A 23,943-nucleotide genomic window follows, 5' to 3' on the forward strand; every position below is an offset into this window, starting at 1 on the left:
CTGCATTGCTGCTGCAACGCGTTTTGCATTATAACAAAATTAAGGATAATTTTTGGCTTCAATATCTCGCGGAAAAAGGATTTTCCCCTAGCGTAAGATATCTTACGCAGTACTCGGTCCCTCTTCTAGAGAGAACCGAGGTTACGTTAGTAACCGAGTACGTTTTAAGGAATAGGAGTTGGTATGCATATAATTAAGGGCGTGCAAAGATGGGTGGTGTTTATGATCATATAGTAGGCTAGTCTGGGCCAAAATGCCCGGGCCGATTTTTTGTCCCAGTCCAGCCCTGAATGCACCAAGCGCAAACCATTAACATCAGATATAACAGACAGGATGCTTCTGAACACCAACAGTTTTGAGATCAGTTTGCATTTTCTTTACATGTTTCAAAGACACAATCAACTATACAGTATATTAATACATGCTTATATTTTAATTGCTTATGTAGTACCCTGAAAGGGAGTATGTTTATCAGTAGACACTCAAAATGCGATGCTTCACAATCGTTGGTTTACTGAAAATGAATTGTGACAATAAATTAAAAATTAAACACACAACAAATGCATCCGCAATCTTATTTAAACACATTTTCTCAAATCAGAGTATGTGTCTTGAGGTAACAGTTTATATCCTGAATTAAAACATTACACTCCACGTATTCACAAGTTTGCATCTCATTTAAAACCAACATATTAATATAATCACACATTTACCTTTTAAACAAACAGAATAAGTCACAAAATAACAGAATAACATTTACATTTAATCATCTCACATAGGCTACTCATGTGCAGTGCCGATAGCTTTAATTTTTTATGTTAACAAAACATTGGAAAATACATACACAACAAATATTTAGCTGAATGCATTTAGAAAACATATTATTCATTTGTGTGTTATACATTCCTGAAAGGGAGTATGTTTATCAGTATACACTCAAAATACCATGATTCACAATCATAGCTTTACAGAGAAAGAAGCGAATCGCGAGAACTCCCTGATAATGAGAAGATGCGTGACCAATCAGATGCATCCATTTTAACAGCGTTAATATTTAGATTTTTAACATCATATGAATTTACTAAACATATACATTTATAGAAAACATAACAAATTTTGTGTATTTGACAACATGTGACTATTTCATAATTATTTTAACCGATTACTCATTGTATGAACTGAAATTATTCCATGAATTAAACCTCAGGAAAACACATAGTTCTTCAGCATATTACACTTATTCCATTCAAATATTATATTGCACACAAATTATAAACAAAAATAGTTGTAAGCAGAAATATTTGATGGTAAATTAAACAGTTTATTTCTGCATCAAATCTTATGTTTCTGTGTTATTTTATTTATGTTGCTTTACTATTCTTGCTATATAATATGCAAAAGCACTTGCCCTGACAGTGTTGAGGTCACAGGACAGTGCACTTTCCAAGCCTATAAAGTCAAATGCACTTCTGTCTAGGCTGTTGATGAGAAAAATCTGTTGGTCATACAGTTGTGCCATCTGAAGCTCTTGTGTATATTGTGCCCGTAGCCCATCAAGTATCTCAGTCTCATCACAGTACAAATCTGTTCGCGTCTGTAGATGACAGTCTGCTTTGGTTTGGACGAAGAGGTGATGCTTTCTTAATTGTTCAACTGCTTTAGCTAGTTTTATATGCCGTGCTTTCTGACAGTCTGATAGAATGATGATATAGAAGTCATAACAATTCAGGACTTGTTTCGTCCAATTCATTGAGTAATCCATGTTTGCCTCTATGCCAGATACATCCCAGAACCGGACATCTGGGTATCCAGGACTCATTGCAGGGTTGCAAATGCATGCTGTTGCTGCATCACTCACCTCATTCTCAAGACCAATTAAGGCACTTACTAGAGTGGATGCTCCAGACCCCGTCTCACCCAAAACTGCAACATCAAGCTGAAAGTGACTCAGAGCCTCAAGTACAACACTGACTTTTGCGGCTCCAAAGCCTGTGCGCTTGTACATATTTTGCAATGTTGTGATGTCGTCAGCTTGAAGTTTTCCAGTCTGTTGGATGTGTTGTGTAGCATGCCTAAAGTCATAAAGAAATATCAATTAAATTAATGATAGCGGTGATGTGACATTCATTGATTGTCCTCTCTATTCATTTATTCAGAAATACATAAAAAATGCCAAACATTCAATTACTTTGATAAACCTGATATATGGCGATGTTCTCAAATTCTGAATTAAAATAAGGGTGTTTATGAATAAGCGGTGTTATTCATGCCAGGCCAGTAGTTTGCAGTCACTTTGTAAATATTACACAACTATCGACTGAACACTTAATGCGCATGACATCACCGTTTTTTTACATGGAAACGATAACGGTATCGTTTTCAAAAACTTCCACTTTGAAACACGATTTCAAAAGCTTGCATTTTCAGGCAGCAAAAATGCTGTTGTCCAAAATGCAAAAAAAGTTTTCCGTTTTTAGTTGAAAATGGTGTTGTGTAAACAGACCCTCAATTGTGATATTTGATTTTGGGTAAAGTAAAAAGTATAAGCTGGTTCATTAAACTTCTTGAAAAATAAAACTTCATTAAGTAAAAATGACTGCTTTTTGATGTTTGATAACTTTTTTTCTGACAAATAAAAATCATGTGGTCCAACCATGCATAAACAGATCAGGAAATGATATCATAGAGAGGACCCCAGGAGACCCTTATTGAGTCAAGTCAATAAAATATCAAATAAATTGATAGTGACTTTCTATGACAAGGCAAGGTTAGTTCAGGTTGTAAAATGTCATGTGGTGCAACTCCCTAAACTTGTTTTTTATATTCTGTATCTTATATTAATGTTATTCTGTATCTTATATTTATGTTAAGTACTGGAATTTCCAATGCCACAACAAATTCCTTTTTGCCAATAAAACTTCTGTTAATAATAATTTAGTTAATAATTAATTAATTCATGAAAACTTGAAAAAAAGTGAAAAATGAAATCTTTTGGAGAGTAATTGTTAAGATGTGTACCTTTATAAAAGGTGTAAGGAAAACATGTTATTACTTTTTACTTTTACAAAAAAATACATATTTAGAGAATGAAAATGGTGTAAGGTATACATTTCTAAGAACATCACATTAATTATACTCTCTTCCAAACTATTTGAATTACCAAGACAAATTACTGTTTTGAACAAGCATTTAGTTACAGTACATATCCTCACCTTGCATTCATCCAACCTCCGTGCAACATCTTGTCCAGAAAACTTGAAAATACTTCTGCTCTAAGCTTAGAAACCTCATTCTTAAAAGTGTCCATGAGCTTCTGCATCTCATAATTTTGTGTCTCATGGGCTGAAACTAGGAACACGTGGGGGTCCAATTTCTTCTCCTTCACATACTTCTCACAGTCTCTTCTTATTTGATCCAATGCACGTTTTTGAGAGTTTTTGTTTTTCTTTCTTTGCATATCATTATCAGCTTTTGTTCTAATAAAATAAAACGGCTTCTTTCGTTGCCCAATTTCGTCGATCAAAAGCATGTTGTTTTCTCTGACTCTCTCTGATATCACAACCATAAACATGTCATATAGATCAAAATTCATTGTCTTTACATAACTCTTGGCTGTAAAGGAAGGGGTGCCCATCCCTGGAAGATCCCACAGTCTGACGTGTGGGAGATTTGGATGCTGATACATAGTTGGTTGCTTTGTGGTTTCTACAGCTCCAGTTGGAGCCGCCCCAGTGTCATCAGGATTCAGTCCGAGGAACACATTGATAAGAGAAGACTTTCCTGCACCAGACTCTCCAGTCACAGCGATATCTATCTTAAAATGGTCAAAAACCTCCAAAAGAGAAATAAGTTGATGGGGAATTTTCTCTGGGCTTTCAGAAGCAAACACATCCTTGATTTTGTTGAAATGATCCTCTTGAATTTTTTCTGGCATGTAAAATCTATTGAAAACATGACACATAAAAAGTTATGCTGTAACATTTTTATTTAATTTTTTTAGTAACATTATTCCATCATCACACATTTGGGAGTTTTTGGCCTCCAGTAGTTGGGGGACCAATGAACTACACTGTAAAAATGAAAAGAAGACCCTTGAGGCCCTTTAGGGGTTCTCTATTGATCTCACGACAGACACTCTTTTAAAGGTGTCTCAAATATCTTGTGAATATTTGAGGTATCAATCTGAGAAACTGAGAAATGGTGGCTCATCTTTTTTTAATCAATTTACTGTCGGGAATTTGTCGTGTCCAGTGAAGACAGTATAACTGATTATAATTGTTTCTATATTGTCTTCTGTCGCGTCGAAAAAAAAAAATTTGTTAAAAACTTTTAAAAACACATCTCTAGACCCTGCTCTTTATTCGCTGTTGCTACTCTGACTTTGGAAAATGGAGATACTGGTCAACTACACGGTCGTATTGGGCCTACCTAAAACACGCACAAAAAAATAACATTGCATTGATATTTAGCGTTGTCATGTTTTTAAAGAGATTGATAGGCGTAACTAGCCTACCATATCAGTAAATTCAGTCGAAAGCCATTTTAACACAGCGACTTTGACAAGTGGATAACGTTTTAAACATTCAATTTCAACACTTATTAATTACACTTTTTCGGTGATTCAAACTCATGCCAAAGTAAATCCACTCACCCATCCATTGTGCTGTCGTTGGCGGTTTCAGTTTCCACGAAATCGAAAGTAAGGTAGGCAATTATAGGCGATCGATGTGCAAAAAAAAATGCATTAACAAAACCAACACACTGTCATATTTCTCATGCTTTCTTGACAATTTACTTTCAGAACTGCGGATCCTAATCAAAACGACGGCTGTCTTCACGCCGAATTAGCCTACCAAATAAACACGGGCAGTAGGAGGAGGGAATTAAGGGAACGACGTCATGAAAGCTATCTGAAGACACAATGTTTAAATTAACTAGAAATGACTTTGATTGACCTGGTTTCTAGCTATATCAGATTTTTTATTATTAACGTCAATTCAATGGAAAAGTAGCCTATAGCAACATCTAATAAAAAAATAATTAGTGTCTATTTTTAAAATATTCAAAACTGAGTTGTGTTAGATGCCCAGAACCCTTATTTTAGCCTACTGCAAGCCACCTATGTAAATATCTTACAAAATCCTCCAATTTTTCAATTATAGTGCAGATATCAAAAACCAATCATGACTACATTAATTTATAAATAATATGTTGACATAATATTGTTTTACGATTTTATTTGCTCAGTTTACTGGCAAAATGCGGGGGAGACAAACAAATTAATTGTAGGCCTGTCTTGAAAGTCATGTTTACCTGACACAATGGCACACTATAACAGCAACATATGAAACTCATTTTAAAAGAATGAAGGAAACTGAAAGAATGCATTCAGGTGAACCCCAACCACTCCTGAAGTAGGCTATGGCTTCTCCAGTATTATAACACAAATTAAGTTCTGTCTCAATCCAGCGGAGGGCAGCAAAGACAATTTATAGATAATTAAAAGGTTCAACTTTTCATCAAAAAAAATCTTCTATCGCTTTATGAACTTTCTGAAGCGAAAACACTAATTTTATTGAAATGTAAATTCCAGCTTGGCAGGTGGTTTGTCGGCAGATTTGTAGGCAAAAGAAGAAAAAAAGTCTGTTGTTTGTTTTATCTTAAATTCTTTATTCAATGCGATCTATTAAAACAGTGCCTTTTCGCTAAACATTTAGTTGGCATGAGGTAGGATTTAAAATGTCTTAAAATCTGTGAGCATTAGCCTACGTGTTTTCTGCTTTGTCAATGCAGATCAATCAAGCTAACATTCTTAATCTGGTAAATATTAAGTCCTTTGAATAATTTTGGTTGTCCAGTGTTGATGATATCGCACGATTGCTTTGTCTTGCTAATATATTTTACAGTCTGAAGTCTAAGATTAAACTTTGCTGTCAGGATGAAGTGTTTTCTTGGGTCTCCCCATGACAGTGTCTTCCTGAGAGAGATGCTGAATCCACCACACCTCTCTCACTCTCTTCTTCTTTCCTGTCCCTTCTTTTCTCTCTCCTCTTCCTTTTAACAGTTTCTGAAGGCCCTTCCCAGGGCACCCTACCTAAGAGAGATAGGAATATAATGTTTCATCAGAAATGGCTTATACTCTATGTAACTACAAGTCCTGCCACCAGGTGTCAGTACAACAGCATCAAATATGGTTGTCATGTTCAAGAAAACATGTCACAAGCACATGTCATACAGAGGTGAATCAAGGTTAGTTATGGTACCCACTGTGTCTATCACATGGCAAAGAGGAGGGACGGAAGTCTTCCAAAAGTTCCTCGCTTCTGAATCCGGTTGGAATGGGGAATGGAAAGGAGGAGTCAAATTAATCCCATTCTTTTAATATTGGATATTACCCATGTAACCTATATTTTCTTACCTATCTGAGGAAGTTTGTCTTAGCATGTTTTCTGACCAGGAACTGTGTTTGACTTTCTGGGGAGAAAACATAACAACTGATTTTCATGATAACAGTAAGTTTGAATTCACTTACTAACTACCGAGGATCATGCACTTAACAAAAGTAACATTCATTTCATAATTTGGATACCAACCACAAAGTGGTTTAAAAACAACACGTTTACAGACAGACAGACAACCCACCAAACTAGACTGACTGACCCGTGTGCCTGTGCCAAAGGATCTGGAGGGTGGTTTGGGAGAGGGACACGGGGAAAGTGAATTTCTTTTGGGAGGAAGGGGAGGAGGTAACTGACTGGAACGGGGAACTTGATACTCCTCCTGTGATATCTGTAATAGTGAGAGAGGAATGAGATTAACCAACTATTAAAGTCAAAGTAAATTAAATAAATGCACAGACTCAGGAAAGTAGATAAACCTACACCTACATTTGCATTTATTGTCTAAGCAGACATTTTCTTAGCAAAGCAAATTGATATACAATACATTTTGGAATTACTGACAAAAACTTGAGAATGCTTGATAAGAGGGTCTAAGGTTGTACCGATAGTAGAATTCTAGCAATTAGGGATAAGTCAATATTTTTATATCATGGCCATGCACTAACCAATAAATGCCCGATTTTCAAATTCTATATAATTTGTCTAAATGAATTAATCAAAATAAAATGTTAAAATAAAATAAAATGTGTACACTCACCAGCCATTTTATTAGGTTCAGCTGTTCATTAACACACATCAGCCAATCACATGGCAGCAACTCATTGCATTAAGGCATGTAGTCATGGGGTGCGTCTCAATCAGCTCCCTAGTTCAGTATCAGGGCACTGATCAGGGAGTTGGCCATTATAAGGGCTGTCTCAATATTTTAAAAAATCCAATGCAGTGGAATGTTCGCTCCCTAAAAAAAAATCCCACAATGTACCGCAAAAACCTGGGAGTATCGATGCTCACTATGCGTCCTTACTGTAAATCACATCACATTTATGTTGCCAACTCAATACATGTAATGACGCGTGATAGAATATTTGAAAACTGTTTTTTTTTATGTCAGCATAAACACACATTGCTAGACAGATAGGAAATTGAGTAATCACTGTCCCAATGTGTAGTGAGCCAGGGTCCTTACCAGTGCCCGGATTCATACACGATATACTGATTTACGAGCTTGGGAGCTAAGGAGCCTATTTGAGATGCACTTATGGTCAAGACAATCTGAGTCAAGTTCAAACTGAGCATCAGAATGGGGAAGAAAGGTGATTTAAGTGACTTTGAACATGGCAAGGTTATTGGTGCCAGACGGGCAGGTCTGATTATTGGAAACTGCTGATCTACTGGGATTTTCACACACAACCATCTCTAGGGTTTACAGAGAATGGTCAGAAAAAGAGAAAATATACAGTGAGCGGCAGTTCTGTGGGCAAAAATGCCTTGTTGATGTCAGAGGTCAGAGGAGAATGGCCAGGCTGGTTCGAGCTGATAGAAAGGCAACAGAAACTCAAATAACCATTCGTTACAACTGAGGTCTGCAGAAGAGCATCTCTGAATGCACAACACTTCAGAACTTGAAGCAGATGGGCTACCGCAACAGAAGACACACCAGTGCCACTGTCAGCAAAGAACAGGAAACCAAGGCTACAATCCACACAGGCTCACCAAAAATTAAAAAGTTGCAAGGTCTGATGAGTCTTGATTTCTGCAGTGGCAGACAGATAGGGTCAGAATTTGGCATAGACAACATGGATCTATCCTGGCTTGTATCAACGGTTCAGGCTTCTGGTGGTGGTGTAATAGTGTGAGGGTATTTTCTTGGCACACTTTGGGCCCCATAGTACCAATTGAGCATTGATTAAACGCCAAGGCCAACCTGAGTATTATTTCTGACCATGTTCATCCCTTTATGACCACATACCCATCTTCTGATGGCTACTTCCAGCATGTCACAAACCTCAAATCATCTCAAACTGGTTTCTTGAACATGACAGTGAGTTCACTATACTCAAATGGCCTCCACAGTCACCAGATCTCAATCCAATAGAGCACATTTAGGGTGTGGTGGAATGGGAGATTCACATCATGGATTTACAGCTGACAAATCTGCAGCAACTGTGTGATGCTATCATGTCAATATGGACCAAAATCTCTGAGGAATGTTTCCAAGAACTTTGTTGAATCTATGCCATGAAGAATTAAGTCAGTTCTGAAGGAAAATGGGGGTCCAGCCCGGTACTAGCAAGTTGTACCTATAATAAAGTGGCCGATGAGTGTAACTTTAGGCATAAACAAATTTATGAAAACGGATATTCATTTTAATAGTGTACTGTGGATTTCTAGTTTAATCACCATAGCCATTACACTACTGTATATTTATATAATTAGAGTACCTGTTTGTTTAATGTAAGTGCATTTTGATTGAAATGACAGTGTGAGGTCTACAATGTGAGGTGTGAAAGAGGTTGATAAAACAAACATAAAAATATAAGGGTAAAATCTGTTGAAATACTCAATGAACTTTAGATTATTTAGTAAGGATGTGGGTTTCAGATTGGCAAACAAAAGTTTCCTGATGCCACAATTACGCACTCTCACCTTTTTCATACAAGCCAGTTTTTTCATTACCAGCTCCACATCCTCATGATCCTCCTCCTCATCTTCATCTTCATCGTCTTCCTCATTCCGCTCTGGCCTCCTGTCTCTCACTGGCAGGTAGGGCTCAATGAGGATGGACTCCGTGCCTCTGATATCACAGCGGCAGTAGGGGCATGTGTGTCCATCTGACTTCTGCATATTAGAAGGAGTGACACTACTTTCGAAACTCAATTTCACTTACTTATCTAATGCACAAAGCAACAAAACTATGGACTCTAGTTCTTAGTTACCAAAAACATCATACCACAAGAAAGCTTATATCTTGGCATCTTACGAGAATGAGTTGCACTACTCTTTGAATGTGTTACATTAATTCTAGAGCTGCAGAAATGCATCACATCCTCTTATTCTCTAAGGTAAATGTTATCTCACCATGCAATGATGTGTGACTGAACTTGAGAGAAGTGGAAAATCAGTCACACACGCACACATGCTTGATCAAACACAGGCAGGAAGCTTGAGCCAAAAAGTCAGGTCACGCTCCATGACACTGTGGCAAACATTATAATTCATGCAGTACTGCTTTCTGAATGACTTTGCTGTTTGCAAGTATTTAATATCAGTTTATGTTAATGGTCTATTGATATTAAAAGAATTATACTCCAAGGAGTTATATTTTTAATGTTTATATTTACACCAACAAGACGAACCACATGTTATCATGTAGCGGGTGACTGTGGGTTTTTGGGTGTTACCTAACCATAATTGCTCGCGAGTGTGAATCCAAGTGTTAATGGGAGATGTAAAGGTTTGAGCACAATAAGAATATAATTTACCTGCCAGCCAGTCAAGCAGGGCTGACACAGCAGATGCCCGCATGGCTGAATGCGAGTGTCCTTGTCTCGTTCTGTGCAGATTTTGCAGAGTTGAAATGTGCTGCCAATCTCACAGTATAATTCATACTGCTCCTGAAGAGAGAAAGTGAACAAATGAAGGAGACAAAAAAAAGTCCATCTTGCATTAGAGACAAAATGGACTTGCATTCAAGAGATTAAACAAACAAGCAAATCAGAAATACATTTGAAACTCTCATTTATTTACTCTCAGTTACCTCTGTGACTTTGACTCGACCCTTGTGAGCCGGACTGCACAGGCTGGTGAGGTCAGGGTTCACGTCGCGCCCATCAGGGTATAAGTAGCTGCAGATGGAAGTATTTCAGATTATATTAGCATTATGGTGACAGCTTTAATTTCAGTGTGTAATTTTTTTCCTAAAATAATACACACCAGCCCTCCCTGAAACCTTGTATGAGTGCTTGATAGAGAGGTGTATTCTGGGGAATGGTTTGCACAATGCTGCCATCACTGGTCACATGACCAATCGCCCACTGACCCATTTGTGTGCAACTGAGACGAAAGATGTAGCTGTGGATGCACAGAGAGAGCCAGTAAGAGATTAGATCTAAACCATACTAAGTCTAACGTTAAACCTATATAAGCATCCTATAATAAATACTTGTCTGCTGCATGTCTCACCTGCCAGGACGATGTCTATAGTGCTCCAGTCGGACCCTGACCTGGTCGTAGGTGAGAAACGCCATGTATCCAGGGTGAGTTACAGCTAAATGATTCCAGTTCCTTAACAGAGTTGACCAGGGCTAAAGGGAGAATACAAGATTAAATAGCTTTTTGCTTTGAAGTGATTACAACATGATGAAGAAAATGACAAAGGACCAAAATACAAACAAACTTTTTATTATAAATATATTTTTATAAACTGTTTTGTTTTTCTATTCAATTTCTATGGGGTTTTCCCATTTTGGATTAAACATAAAATATATATCAAAATTAAATAGATAAAATTGGAGCTTCACAAATCAATTTGTGTAATAAAATGTTGTAGAAAGGGTCCAATAATGCTCTTTTTAAAGGAATTTGTAAATAATTTGAATGTGTAACAAAGATATAAATATTGTTTTTGGTCATAAATTTTTTTTTTACTACAATAAAACTAATATCAATATAATATTTTAAGTAAATGACAAGACTTTTGAATAATTTTAATTGTTAGATAAACCCATGAAGATCAAAATCACAGCCAAATGGTCAAACAGGCCAAAATGGCCATTTGATCTGGTTAAAATTATCTACTTTTCATGCCAGATTTATTTTTTAGGACTAAGTTTATCAAACATATCTAATAAGTCTCACAACAAATATTCATGGAATGCGCCTGTTATTTTTAAGATCTCCTTAGAAGTTCTCAAGCTCAGGATACCTGAAAAAGTCTGGTGAAAATATCAAACTCAAAGATGGATATGTGATCGTTACAAGTGAGATCAACTGTGGACTTCAAAGCCATGGACTCCATTCCCTCTTCGAAGTAATGAACCCTCCTCAGCTGTTGTTTAAAAATGTTCCATTGCACTATACACCTGAATGAGAGAGAGAGTGTGAGAGAGAGGGGGGGAATGATTGTCCAAAAATGGATGCATATGGTTTAAAAGTCTTTAAAGACTTAGACTTTAAGTCTAGTAATACACATTTAATCAATTATTTACTTTATTAATTAAATACTTTATTATTTACATACTTGTGTCCAAAAGCCTTCCTCCAGAAATCTTTGGCCTCTGTCTTTGTAACCCTATAAGTATCACCCTGAAATCGTCCCCCAGGAAACATATTTCGTAGTTCATTCAACATGTGGCTGAACAGAAGTGACAACTTAGTAAGATTTCTCCTGAAAGATAAAGCAAATTAAAACATAAGATTAAAAAATATGTAAAACTTTATAATAACTTTCATTAATAAATGTTGATTGATTAACAGATCATTATTTAATGTAAATGCTCACAAATGTCAATAGACTTTCAATTAATTTGATCATGCACTTCTTGAAAATCTATAAGTGTCATTAAACTTCATATTACCTATTACCTTTTTTTCACATTCACAAAATGTACAAATGCAAAAAGGCGTTCGGAATTTTCAACAGTAAATTTAACAATATAAGAATGACTGGTCCGACTTTATAGGTGTCTTTAACTACTATGTACTTACGTCAAAAAAAGAAGATTGTTAGGTACAATGTACTTTGTGTTCATGATCAAAGTGCAAAACACTTTAGCTGCCATTGAGGTGGGATACGGGTAAGGTTAGGGTCAGGTTTGGTGGTATGCGTCAGCAGTGTCAGCAGTGTACAGGCGTCAGTCTAATTACTAAAAGGGAGCACGGTTTATATTACTGTTACAAGATGGTTGCAAAAGAGATGAAACAGGATCTAAATGCAGCAGCTTTATTCAAAAACAAACTTAAAACTTCACAAAACAGAATCTCGGAAACAGGAACAGAACAACCAACTAAATGCAACTGTCATGGTTCATGAATTCGGAGGATTGGGTTGCCCATTCGCGTCCATGCGCTGCGAAGAGAGACTGTTCCCGGGCACCTCTGTTTATCTGACCCATGCCATCTATTCTGATGATCTCCTTTAATAAATTCTGTTGTTTTCACACTCGCTACTGAATCCTCTTTCATTCATCCTGACAGAACGATCTGACCGTCAATGGATTCAGCGAGTGCATCTGATCTGAGAGAGTTTCTGTCCCACAACAGTACTCGAAAAGGATCATCAAGAGGAACAGATGGCTGTTACGGGTCGCGCGGTGCAAGCCTTGGTAGTGCAGGTATCCGAGCTCACCAAACAACTTCAACAACTGAGAGTGCCCACTGCGCCATCCCCGGTGTCCGTTCCTCCCACTCCACCGAACAGCAATCATCAGCATGAGCCGTGCCCACCCACTCCTGAAGCATACTCTGGTGAGCCTAACTTCTGTAGAGCATTTCTAACCAAATGTTCGTTGTTCTTTTCTCTTCACCCCTGACGTTTTCCACGGAACTGTCTAAGGTGGCATTGGTTATGACATTGCTGTCAGGGCGCACAGCTCAATGGGGAACGGCAGTGTGGGAAAACCAACATCCGTGCTGTTCCTCGTTCCAAGCGTTCTCTCCGAGGGGATGAGGCGGGTCTTTGATCGCGTGGTAGCGGGGCACGAGGCGGCCCGTCTGCTCGCCGATCTGTGTCAGGATAACAGACCCGTCTCTGACTATTCCATCGAGTTTCGGACATTGGCAGCAGAGAGCAAATGGAACGAGGAGGCGCAGTGGGACGTGTTCCTGCATGGGTTGGCTGACCGTATTCAGGAGGAGATCTTCACGCTGGAACTCCCCACAGATCTCAATGGACTTATTGAACTGGCACTGCGTGTGGACGCACGACTACAGCGATGGGAGCAGCGAGCACGCCAGACTTTGGTTTCCGAGAACCCCGAGTATTCCAGGTCCAGCATCAGTAATACGGTTAGCCCCAACAATGGAGCACGAATCCATGCAGGTGGGTAGAGCTCGGCTTTCCCGGGAGGAGAGAGAACGGCGGAGAATGAAGGGACTTTGCCTTTACTGCGGTGGAGCCGGGCACTTTCTGATGAACTGCCCGGTAAAAGACCAAGCCCGGCAGTAGAGCTGAGGCTACTGTTGGGCGGACTTTCCTTAGAGAAATCATCATCTTCGACTCTCCTCCCGGTAAGACTGCAATGGGCAACCCAGTTTCACCACTGCCAGGCCTTGTTGGATTCGGGAGCTGAAGGTAACTTCATGGACCAAACACTAGCACACAACCTTCAGATCCCTATCATTTCCCTCACTCACAGGATTTCTGTCAGTGCACTTAACGGACAACAACTTCCTGACATATCATTCACCACCGTTCTCATAACCCTCATCACATCAAGGAACCACATGGAGGAGTTGTCCTTTATGCTCATGGACTCTCCGCTGGTCCCCATCATCCTAGGTCATCCCTGGTTGGTGCAGCACAATCCCAGGGTTGACTTGGGCCATAGCTCCATTTCGGCCTGGAGTAATCAGTGTTATGCCTCTTGTCTTGTGTCTGCCTGATCGTCTGTGTCTTGTTCTGTGTTGCAGCATGAGTCTGTGATTTTGTCAAACGTGCCCGAGGAGTACCTCGACCTGAAAGAAGTGTTCAGTAAGTCCCGGGCCGCTTCTCTTCCTCCGCATCATCCCTATGACTGTGCTATAGATCTACTAGTCAAGTCAAGTCAAGTCACCTTCATTTATATAGCGCTTTTAACAACATAGATTGTTTCAAAGCAGCTTTATAGTGATAATAGGAAATTCAAGTAACAGAGATTGTTTTGGCTTTATAGCAGCTCTAGAATAAAGTTATTGTCCAGCTAAAGTTAGTTTTGATTGATTCACTTCTGTCGCAACGATCATTAGTTATTAACTGCAACACGACACCTTTCTAACAGAAAACCCTTTAGTTCTCTCTGGGCAAACTTTAAAAACGTGAACCGGTGAGAACGCTGATGGCGCTTTAGTCTTTAGGTATGCGCGTTTGAATATATATGAGCGCAGGCTTGTAGTCCTTCTTTACAAACCAACCCTCAACAAACTACTTGTCAGGCCTTAAAATTTATAATACAGAATTTGTATCGCTTCCGTGTAGCCATGTGAACCGGAATTATCCCGACAACATTTTATCTGTAATAAACATCTCTAGCTGCTGCGATTTGGACCAGCTGTAGTTTGTATTGTGATAGCATAACAATAATCTAGCCTTGATGTCATGAACGCATGAACTAATTGTTCCGCATTTGTCAATGAGAGCATATGACGTAATTTAGATATATTTTTAAGATGGAAAAATGCGTTTTTACAGACACTAGACATGTGACTTTCAAATGAAAGATTGGTATCAAAGAGCACACCTAGGTTCTTAACCGACTACGAAGACTTGACAGAGCAGCCATCAAGTGTTAGAGAGTATTCTAGGTTATTACGTGAGGACGTTTTTTGTCCAATAATTAGAATCTCTGTTTTTTCTACTAGATACTTCTCCGCCTAAGGGAAAGTTCTACTCGCTTTCTGCTCCAGAGAGGGAGGCCATGGAGAAATACATTTCTGATTCTTTAGCAGCCGGGCTCATTCGTCCTTACTCTTCTCCTGCTGGGGCAGGGGTCTTTTTCGTGGAGAAGGATGGTTCCCTGCGACCGTGTATTGACCACTGAGGGTTGAACATCACGGTAAAGAATACTTATCCTTTGCCGTTGATGTCTTCGCACTCGTTAATGACGTTCTGAGAGACATGATCGACCAGTTCATATATGTCTACCTGGATGACATATTGATAGTTTCTTCGTCTCTCCAGGAACATGTTCAGCACGTCAGGAGAGTGCTCCAGAGGCTGCTAGAGAATGGGCTTTTTGTCAAGGCGGAGAAATTCGCTTTTCATGCACAGTCTGTTCCTTTCTTAGGTTACATTGTCTCGTCCGAGGGAGTGCGCATGTACCCAGACAAGATTAAGGCTGTGGTGGATTGGCCAGACAAGATTAAGGCTGTAGTGGATTGGCCATACCCAGATTCCCGTAAGGCCCTACAAAGGTTTCTGGGGTTCGCCAATTTTTACCGACGTTTTATTCGTAATTTCAGCCAACTAGCCGCTCCCCTGACTGCCTTGATCTCCATCAGGATGACGTTCAGGTGGTCTGGTGTAGTCGAAGCTGCATTTTCCAACCTTAAGAGCCGCTTTGTTTCGGCTCCCATTCTGATAGCCCCTGATCCGTCACGTCAGTTCGTGGTGGAGGTTGACACGTCAGAAGTGGGGATAGGGGCGGTTCTTGGTAACAGAGAGTTGTTGGCAGTCAAGTTAGCTTTGTGAGAAATGGCGTCATTGGTTAGAAGGGTCGGGGGTACCTCTTATCGTCTGGACCGATCACAAGAACCTCGAAAACATCTGATCCGCTAAACGACTCAACTGCAGGCAGGCTCGGGTTTTCGGTCGTTTTGAGTTTTCTCTTTCATGGCCTCCTGATGGATGTGGTTTCCGACAGGGGGCCCCGATTTGTGTCCAAATTCTGGAGAGAGTTTTGTAGATTACTGGGGGCAACTGTCAGTCTGTCTTCTGGGTTTCATCCCCAGAGCAATGGCCAAAACGAGAGGGCCAACCAAGACTTGGAGAGAGTTTTGCGAAGTTTGGTATCCAAGAATTCTTCCTCCTGGAGCCAGCAACTTTCATGGGTTGAGTACGCACATAACTCATTACCAGTATCGTCCACCGGCCTCTCTCCGTTTGAGTGTAGCTTAGGCTACCAGCCATCTATTTTTCCGAGTCTGGAATCCGAAATCCCTCTGCTCATGCCTTCTTCCAGAGGTGCCGCCACACGGGTAGCAGAGCCCATGAGATTGTCTTCCAGGTGCAAGCGCGCACTAAGGCTCAGGCCGATCGCCACTGGTCAAAGCCTCCTGTTTACGTTGTAGGTCAAGAGGTGTGGCTTTCATCCAAGAATATTCCTCTTCGCTCCGTATGTAACAAGTTAACTCCCAAACTCATCGGCCCGTTCACTGTCACCAAAGTCCTTAGTCTGGTGACAGTTTGACTCAAACTCCCTCCTGCGTACAGGAGAATTCACCCTGTCTCTCATGTCTCCAAATTAAAGCCAGTGTTTCATTCCCAAATAAAATCAGTAACCATGGAAACATACAGGCAGGGGGCAGAGAAAGACAGAACTGACAATGTGACAATTACATTGTTTTGATAAATGAACAAGTATTTTCTTGAAAAAATATATATTTGTTTTCTCCTGTTGATGAATGATTCAAGGAATATCCTGTTTAAGGATATAGTATTCTAAGTGTTGAGGCAATAAAACATGTTTTGCACCCAAATTACAATTACGTGGTGTTATGTCTTTAGCAACCATTTAGCTAAACTTAATGCTTTACGTTGTTACATTAGCTAAAAATGCAATGCCCATATAGGTACTAAATGCTTAGTAAACATTTGTAAACATTTACAAATCGGGTACTGTGAAAACATGAACAAATTATTAATAAATTATTAATAAAATAATTAATCATTTATTTATTAAATAAATAAATAAAATTACACACCACAACAAAAGAAGACCCATTGTATGACCTATAGAATGACCTAATGATCTGTTAAGCATTATATAATTTTGTTAATGATTTATTAATGATTTATTAATGAAAGTTAATATAAAGTGTTGCCAATAAATAAATATGAACACAAATATTTAGTGTGTTGCAAGTTTTTCTGTATATAAGGTTGACATAAATACTAATTGCACAGGAGAGCTGTGGTGCTTATTTACTCATTTTTGCAAATATTATGATTGTTGGTTGATATGTCATATAATCATGTCGACAAGTTTTTACACAACATATTCCTGCATGCACAAACAAACACCATAAAAAAAAAAAAAACTGTCATCAGCTCAACACACTCTACTTAACACACTCTACTAGAAACAGGAAGTAGTACTTTGATACATCCTGTCCTGAGTGTGTGTGGTGAGACTGGTGACAGAATTTTCCATTACTAATTTATCAAAGAGGTTGTCATGGTAACGTCAGCATCCTCTACACAGCACAGCATAGATCGGCACCCTTCATCTGTTATACTTTTTTGTCCAAAAGGGTTAGGGTTAGGTTACCTGCTGAAGAAAGTCTATTATAGTTTATAAAACTATAATTTATTATATTTATTAAGTTTTGTATACTTTTCATTGTAGTATAATAATGATTAGACAGAATCTTTAAATAATAAATATTCTTGTAATTGACATTCATTGAGGTTATTTCTGTTTGACTGTGGCTAATGTGGCTTAGTGTGTTGAAATGCATATGCATAAACCCTCTGGCCTGGGTCTTAAACTGACCAACCATGGCTTGTATGCAACAGATTTTTCCACTCAGACAATATGACCACTTACTTTCTACTTTTATCTCTAGCTTAGCCACAAAGAACTCAGTGCACCGCTTCTTAGGGTTGAACTTTCCTTCAGTCATGTTCTTAAAGTTTCCACCACACATATTGTCCTGTCCACTAACCATGTTGGCATGGTTTCAGCATTGTCAAGCAGTCACAAACTAGGTGAAATTAGCTAAATGTATACCCACATGTACTGTAATAGGTTTGTGTGGTGATTCTATTCCCTTTAATAGTGAATGAGTCAAATGAATTAGCATGCTTTGAGAAATGGGGTGTGAACTACTGTATCTATTTATGAAACATGTTAAACATGTGTCATAATCACTGTGTGTGTGTGTATTTAAAGTATGCATTATGCAGTGTGTATTTCACACCCTGCTTTTGCCGAGTTAGACGCGTTCCTTCTTCAGTGTATTTCAAACCCCTAAACCTTACCCTAACCATAGTTATCCCTAAAATCAGAGGGAGATGATAGGTGAATAACACTGAAGTAGAAGCACCTAACCCTAGTTGTAAGACTAAACTTGACATAAACTGTAAACTTGTTTCAGATCTGATTAGTTGATAGGAATGTTGAACATGTTGCACTTGGTGAAATCAGGTTCTGCTGCATGGCACAGTGGCACATTTTCCTTTTAGATCGTGTTTTTCTACGCTAAATTTCCAGTTGTGACATGCTGTGTGAAACATTTATTAATTTGTAGGTCAAGCAAGACGTGTTCTGTTGCACTGGAAACCCGTATAAGTTGGCAAAACTCAAAAATAATTGTGGTAATCAGTTATATAAAATTGTTTAAGTTAAGAAATTTAAGTAGGCCCTAAGCAGAACTGGCAGATTTTTATTTTGTACTTGAAATATTTGCGTAAGCTAATTCATAACTTAAAACATCTTGTAATCTCAACTTAAATATTTTTAGTAATGGAAACTTGGCTAACTTTAACTAAAGCTAATTCGGAAAATGTTAACCTGGTTATTGGCAATTTGGCAACACAATGATAGCATTAGCATAGCATAGCAATTTCTGAATGAGTACGGCAATATATAATATTGTTCTCAAACCAAGCTTGTGCACTCGTCACATGTATGCCCCCCCAAAAAAACACGTAACAGAAAGTTTTCTAAATGAGCATAGCAAAACATTAAACACTTCTAAATCTCCAACTTAACATTAATCTTGCACATACAACAAAAAATAATTTTAGCATTTACTCTCATTTTCGAGTGTCATGACCAAACATGCTGGGAAATAGAAATCCAAGCCCAGTTTCAGTTAAATGTAAGTTTGTATAAATTAAAAGAAACATGTTCATAAAACTCAAAACAATTAAACAATTCAGATTACTTAATGTGTCAGTTTTGTGAACTCAAAAGAAAAAGAAAGTTCTAAATACTCATAAAAGTTCATTTGATGGAACATTTTTTTTAAATTTAAGTTTACCTCAAACCAATTAATTATTTCAAGCATTAGGGTTTATGGTTATAGGTCTCGCTATTTCACTTCACACAGAAGAGAAGAGAAAACTATTTGCAGACCTTGCAAACAAGCCATTTAGTTACTGTTACTTTAAGATAAATGAAGAGTAGACTGAATATCTATTGGGTTTATTTTAAGTTATTTAAACTTGATATATTATTAGAAGATTATATTTCACTCTCTCTCTTTTTGCCATGCATAAATAAATAAAAAGTCAGGAAGAAAAAAGTCAGGAAGTAAACAGAATGGCCACTGTAGTGCCGAAACAACATTAAACTGCTGGCTTCCATTGCTAGAGGGAAGTTTCCTCAATTTACATGATAATGCTGCACTATACACACTGGTCATTAGTAGTCACAGCAGACCAGAAACTTGGTCAAGACTAAATAGGGACTGCAATCTTTGGTGCTTAAGATTGAAAATAAGCCATTTTGTTGCAGTCAGGTTGTTGGTAAGGTATACTAGGAAATTAGTTTCAACCCTCGCAAAACTGAAGCGCATGACCCTCTCTTTATACGTGTATGGACATGTACGCATTTATATTTACATTCTTTTGCGGACATTTTTGCCAAGCATTGTACTTCTGTAGTATGCAGACATTTCACATAATGTGGTCATTTTATTTGATGACTGATTTAAACACATACTGATTCATTTGAATGAGTTTTATATACTTTTTGTGTTTCTGCCTCTTCTTCACAGTGTTTATTGAAATGAGATGTTGAGAGGTTTAATCAGAGAAGAATTTCCTGCATTTTATGCTTTTTTTTTATTTATTGCAAACTATAAAACTATAACAAAAACTATACATTAATTGCCATTCTATATTAAAGTACATATTTTGATTAAACTACCAAAAACAAACAGGAATAATCTGCTTTACTATTTATATACTTTCTGTCTGTTTTGGGAACTTTTAAAGGGTTCCTGTTATGCCCTTTTATGAAGTCTTGATTGTGTTTTTGGGGTGTACTAGAATATGTTATCATACTTTTCAAAAAACGCATTATTTTCCACATATTTTACATTATTACAGCACCTCTCTCCCCAGTCTGGCTCGAACATGCTGATTTCGATTAAGCCCGTCCTTCCGAAATACGAAATGTGCTGTGATTGGTTAGCTGGCCCAGTGTGTTGTGATTGGCAGAGCTTAACGCATGCTCTGGATATGTCATGCCCCTTCATAACCGCCTCTAGTCAAATGTAAATATTAAGTATTAACGATGGCGCCAAATTCAAACCAATTCAAGCGTGATTCAGACTCTGAAAATGTTAACGAACAAGAGTGATCGTCCAGAACGGATTTCATGCACAGACTTTGCTGTCTGAGTGGTATGTTTTTTGTAAACATTTTTATACATTATAGATACGATGTTATCCACCATTTAGTTGTAATATTTGTCGGAAAACTAAGATAATAGAAACAGTAATCGATCACAAAACTATGGTTTATTTTCCTAAGGAGAGGTGAACCGTCTTACAAGAGCGAGAGCCTACAAACGCTACAGAAAACCAGCTGTTCTCCGTAAAATGTGCAGCGCACAGATAAACGTTTGGGTTTTAATATTCAGGAACAGTGTTTAAAATAAAATGTATCTACGCTAAGTTCATCAGCCTTACGAAGGTCAAACTAATGAGTTTTGGAAATGTTGTGGTAAAAACAGTGTCTCGTCTTGACACTGCGACAACTCTGTCTTCTCTAATGTAGCTCAACCAGGCCTTGTCCCCTTTTTGACGTATTTTGTGGGCGGGGTTATTTAAATGAGTAACATTGTGACTTCACGAAGCCCAGAAAAATCGCATTGTAGTCCAAATTCAGTTTGTTGTAGTTCTTGAAAAGGGGATTCTGTTAAATAAAATATCTCCCTTTGGAGTGGACTTTGTGGCTTTGTAACCTTGCAGTTCTTTTTTATGCTCAAACAGCAACATTACACACTAACTAAAGTTGAAAAAGTAGAAAACATAATAGAACCCCTTTAACATCATTCTGCCGACTTTGATGGTCTTTGAGATGTTTGAATTTGGACAACTGAAGAACACACATATTGTGACCAGTGAGCAAAGTCTAAAAACTGACCTCCAAATTGCTTGGCTTTGTCTTACCTGTAGCTTGATGTTTCTTCAAACATCTTCTCCTTGCCATCTTTAAACAGCAGCACAGCTCTATCTGTCTTGTCCAGCAATTGGCGAATATGGATCCTCAGATAATCACCCTCGTCCCCTCGGGGCACGGCCATCATTGACCCCCTGTAAGGAGCCCATACTTCTGTCAGGAGGGTGGCGGTCTCCGACACCAGCTCGGGCAGGTATGGCGGACTGTTTTTTAGACCCAGCCTGGGGTCGGTGCTCAGTTTATGCAGTTTCTCCAGTCTCTTGAAAACTTTATCAAGAACTTTGCGGTCCGCACTAGTGGGGGACTGAGACATGGATTGAGGAGCGTCAAGAATTTGACTTCGGCCTGCAGGTCCTGAACGCCTAGCTGTTGCCATCATAGATGAGATGTATCCGATGAGTCACACGTGGAGTGTTAGCCAGCCTATGTTAATGTTCAGACATGTGTCTGAATCAGCCGTTCTCTGAGATAGTGTTGAGTGTACTCACTTCCTTCACACAATTAAAGTGTATTTGACTCAGTTGTCCTTTTGTATGCATGATACAACAATTGATGATTAGTTGAGTCTATGGAGAGCATCGTTTTTAGCAGAGCTAGCATGAAAAGATGAAAACCTCTGAGGCTATGACTTATCAAATGGTTACACCATTATTCTCTGAAAAGAGATCTATTTTTAGGAAAAGAGAATTATCTGAAAACCACTTCCCTGGTAACTCTTTGTCCTGTTATCATTGATTATGATATAATGATGAAACAGCAGTTTAAAAGCGGCTGTAATTGTGATGATTTCTAAAATAAGCTATCATCTTACCACAGCAAAACTTTGTTCAGTAATCCAGTTTAAAAATCTTGTATTGTCCATATCGAGGTCCACAGGTCCGGTCAAGTGCGAAGAAGTGATGAGAGATGTTTGTCACCATTGCCACTGTGAGGGCAGATGCCTTTCATAAGATACATTCTTCACGAGCAGAACAAGAAGAGCTCACTTATTCAAACAACACACCTGCAACACCTTACAAAAAGTATACAGGTTGGTGCCTATACGTCCTCCAAAAATATGCTATTGCTCCATTTAAAAAAAACCTCCAAAGTTCACGTGTCCTTTTGCCAGGTCTCCGTAACAAAGATGTTGCAAACAAGCTAAACGAAACCCTAAAACATGAATTCTTCAGATACTCATTTTTTGCTCTCAGATCTACCGGCCTCCTGCACCGTCACTCCACCCATACTGCCAGTCATTATCTCTCTCATCCATACGGTGTCTCTCAGTCTGTCTGAATGTATCTCTGTGTCCAAAATTTTGAAGAGGCACTTACACTCACATTGGTTTAGGACAGGAAATCAGCTGCAGACATTCACCTCTCTTTCTTTCTCCCTCTCTCTCTCTCTCTGATCAGTTTCCGGGTAGCTAAGAGGCAGACAAACAGGTTTGTTTTCTTTTGTGTCTGTGAGTGAGCTGTGCTGCATGGGCTGTGTGCAGTTGGGACGCTGTTTGAATTGTGACGTATTGGACAGACCATGTGTGTACAACTTCCTGAACACATAACAAAAGACTATAGAAAGAGGGAGAGATAGAGTTTCTGTGCTGTTGTAGGGCTGGCCTTAAAATTACATTGCCATTACATAAATTAATTAACATTAAAACTAATAGCTTACCATATTGATATGACTCTTCATGCTAAGCTGTTAAATATATCTTCAATATAGCCAATGCTTTTAGAATAACGTAAAATAAAACTACATAAAGTTAAAAAAGAATAATAATAATAATAATCAAAGACTAAACACATTCACACAGATAAAAAAACAAACAAAAAGGATTTAGAGACTTTGATATTAATCTCATATGGACAGCTAGTATTAGCACACATTTTCTCAAGATTTTACTTGATTTAAACATTTGGCTCTTTGTGGCCCTCTAATGGACAAACATTTTATAACAAGCTTCTCTGACAATGCCAAGTGTAACTTTTACCTTTTTAGTTTTTATTAATTAAAATAAAGTTAATTTTTTTTTTCAACTTTTATATTCGGGTAACCCTTTATTTTTTCGTCAGGATTTCCCGGAATAATACATAGCCTGTTAAATAGCTAATCATTACTCCGAATAAAAAAAAAAAAAGTATATTATATTTGGGCAACCAATTCTTTTTCATAAGGATTTTTTTGTGATTTTTGTTTTTGTTTTTATTTTTTGTTACGTTGCATAATCCATATAGCTCCAAAGCAAATTCTTAATATGAAACGATAAGTGTAGCCGCTTATTTGTGTTGCAAAGGGACACCAGCAGAGGGCACTGCTTCACAGCATTTCATCATCAACCAGAGAACATGAATGACAAGTGTTGATGACTTGATGAATGTTAAAATGTGCAAGATGCTTTTAGTGTTCTGAATTAACTCATGGGTAGCTTTGGCGATTTTGGTCCCTCTATGATACATAATTAATACTTGCATGAACAAATTGATTTAGCCTACTATTGATTGCATAATC

General features: G+C 38.2%; 2 protein-coding genes across 8 annotated transcripts; both read right to left on the minus strand.

The window, feature by feature from the left end:
* Positions 1-412: 412 nt before the first annotated feature.
* Positions 413-4,855, minus strand: irgq1 (immunity-related GTPase family, q1). The gene is made up of 3 exons (XM_082149916.1): positions 4,652-4,855; positions 3,213-3,941; positions 413-2,072 (listed from the first exon to the last, which is right to left on the minus strand). Exons 1-3 carry the CDS (start codon positions 4,657-4,659, stop codon positions 1,358-1,360), a joined length of 1,452 nt encoding a protein of 483 aa, XP_082006042.1. The 5' UTR covers positions 4,660-4,855; the 3' UTR covers positions 413-1,357.
* Positions 4,856-5,653: 798 nt separating this feature from the next.
* On the minus strand, positions 5,654-23,538 carry cblc (Cbl proto-oncogene C, E3 ubiquitin protein ligase). 7 transcript variants are annotated; one of them, XM_082149909.1, is made up of 12 exons: positions 21,441-23,538; positions 11,641-11,787; positions 11,326-11,482; positions 10,584-10,705; positions 10,335-10,472; positions 10,159-10,246; positions 9,884-10,015; positions 9,048-9,239; positions 6,643-6,789; positions 6,419-6,474; positions 6,268-6,320; positions 5,654-6,094 (listed from the first exon to the last, which is right to left on the minus strand). In XM_082149909.1, the coding sequence occupies exons 1-12, from the start codon at positions 21,827-21,829 to the stop codon at positions 5,934-5,936; spliced, it is 1,782 nt and encodes a 593-aa protein (XP_082006035.1). In that variant the 5' UTR covers positions 21,830-23,538; the 3' UTR covers positions 5,654-5,933. The 7 variants fall into 7 exon arrangements, with proteins under 7 accessions (XP_082006035.1, XP_082006036.1, XP_082006034.1 ...); XM_082149910.1 differs by having other exon boundaries at positions 5,654-6,090; positions 6,264-6,320; XM_082149908.1 differs by having other exon boundaries at positions 5,654-6,090; positions 6,264-6,323; positions 21,441-23,537.
* Between the last annotated feature and the right edge of the window lie 405 nt (positions 23,539-23,943).

This window comes from Leuciscus leuciscus, assembly GCF_965113295.1.
Source record: "Leuciscus leuciscus genome assembly, chromosome: 20".
Classification (NCBI taxonomy): Eukaryota; Metazoa; Chordata; class Actinopteri; order Cypriniformes; family Leuciscidae; genus Leuciscus; species Leuciscus leuciscus.

What these genes read in the sequence shown, in the direction of transcription:
- irgq1 (XM_082149916.1), bottom strand. An exon ending in GGAGGTTGGATGAATGCAAG is followed by an intron (nt 2,073 to 3,212) that starts GTGAGGATATGT and finishes TTATGACTTTAG; the next exon opens with GCATGCTACACAACACATCC.
- cblc (XM_082149908.1), bottom strand. Translation starts at nt 21,829, where the DNA reads ATGATGGCAACAGCTAGGCGTTCAGGACCTGCAGGCCGAAGTCAAATT. An exon ending in TTTTCACCAGACTTTTTCAG is followed by an intron (nt 10,706 to 11,325) that starts GTATCCTGAGCT and finishes TTCTCCCTTTAG; the next exon opens with CCCTGGTCAACTCTGTTAAG. An exon ending in CCTGCTTGACTGGCTGGCAG is followed by an intron (nt 9,240 to 9,883) that starts GTAAATTATATT and finishes TCTAATATGCAG; the next exon opens with AAGTCAGATGGACACACATG.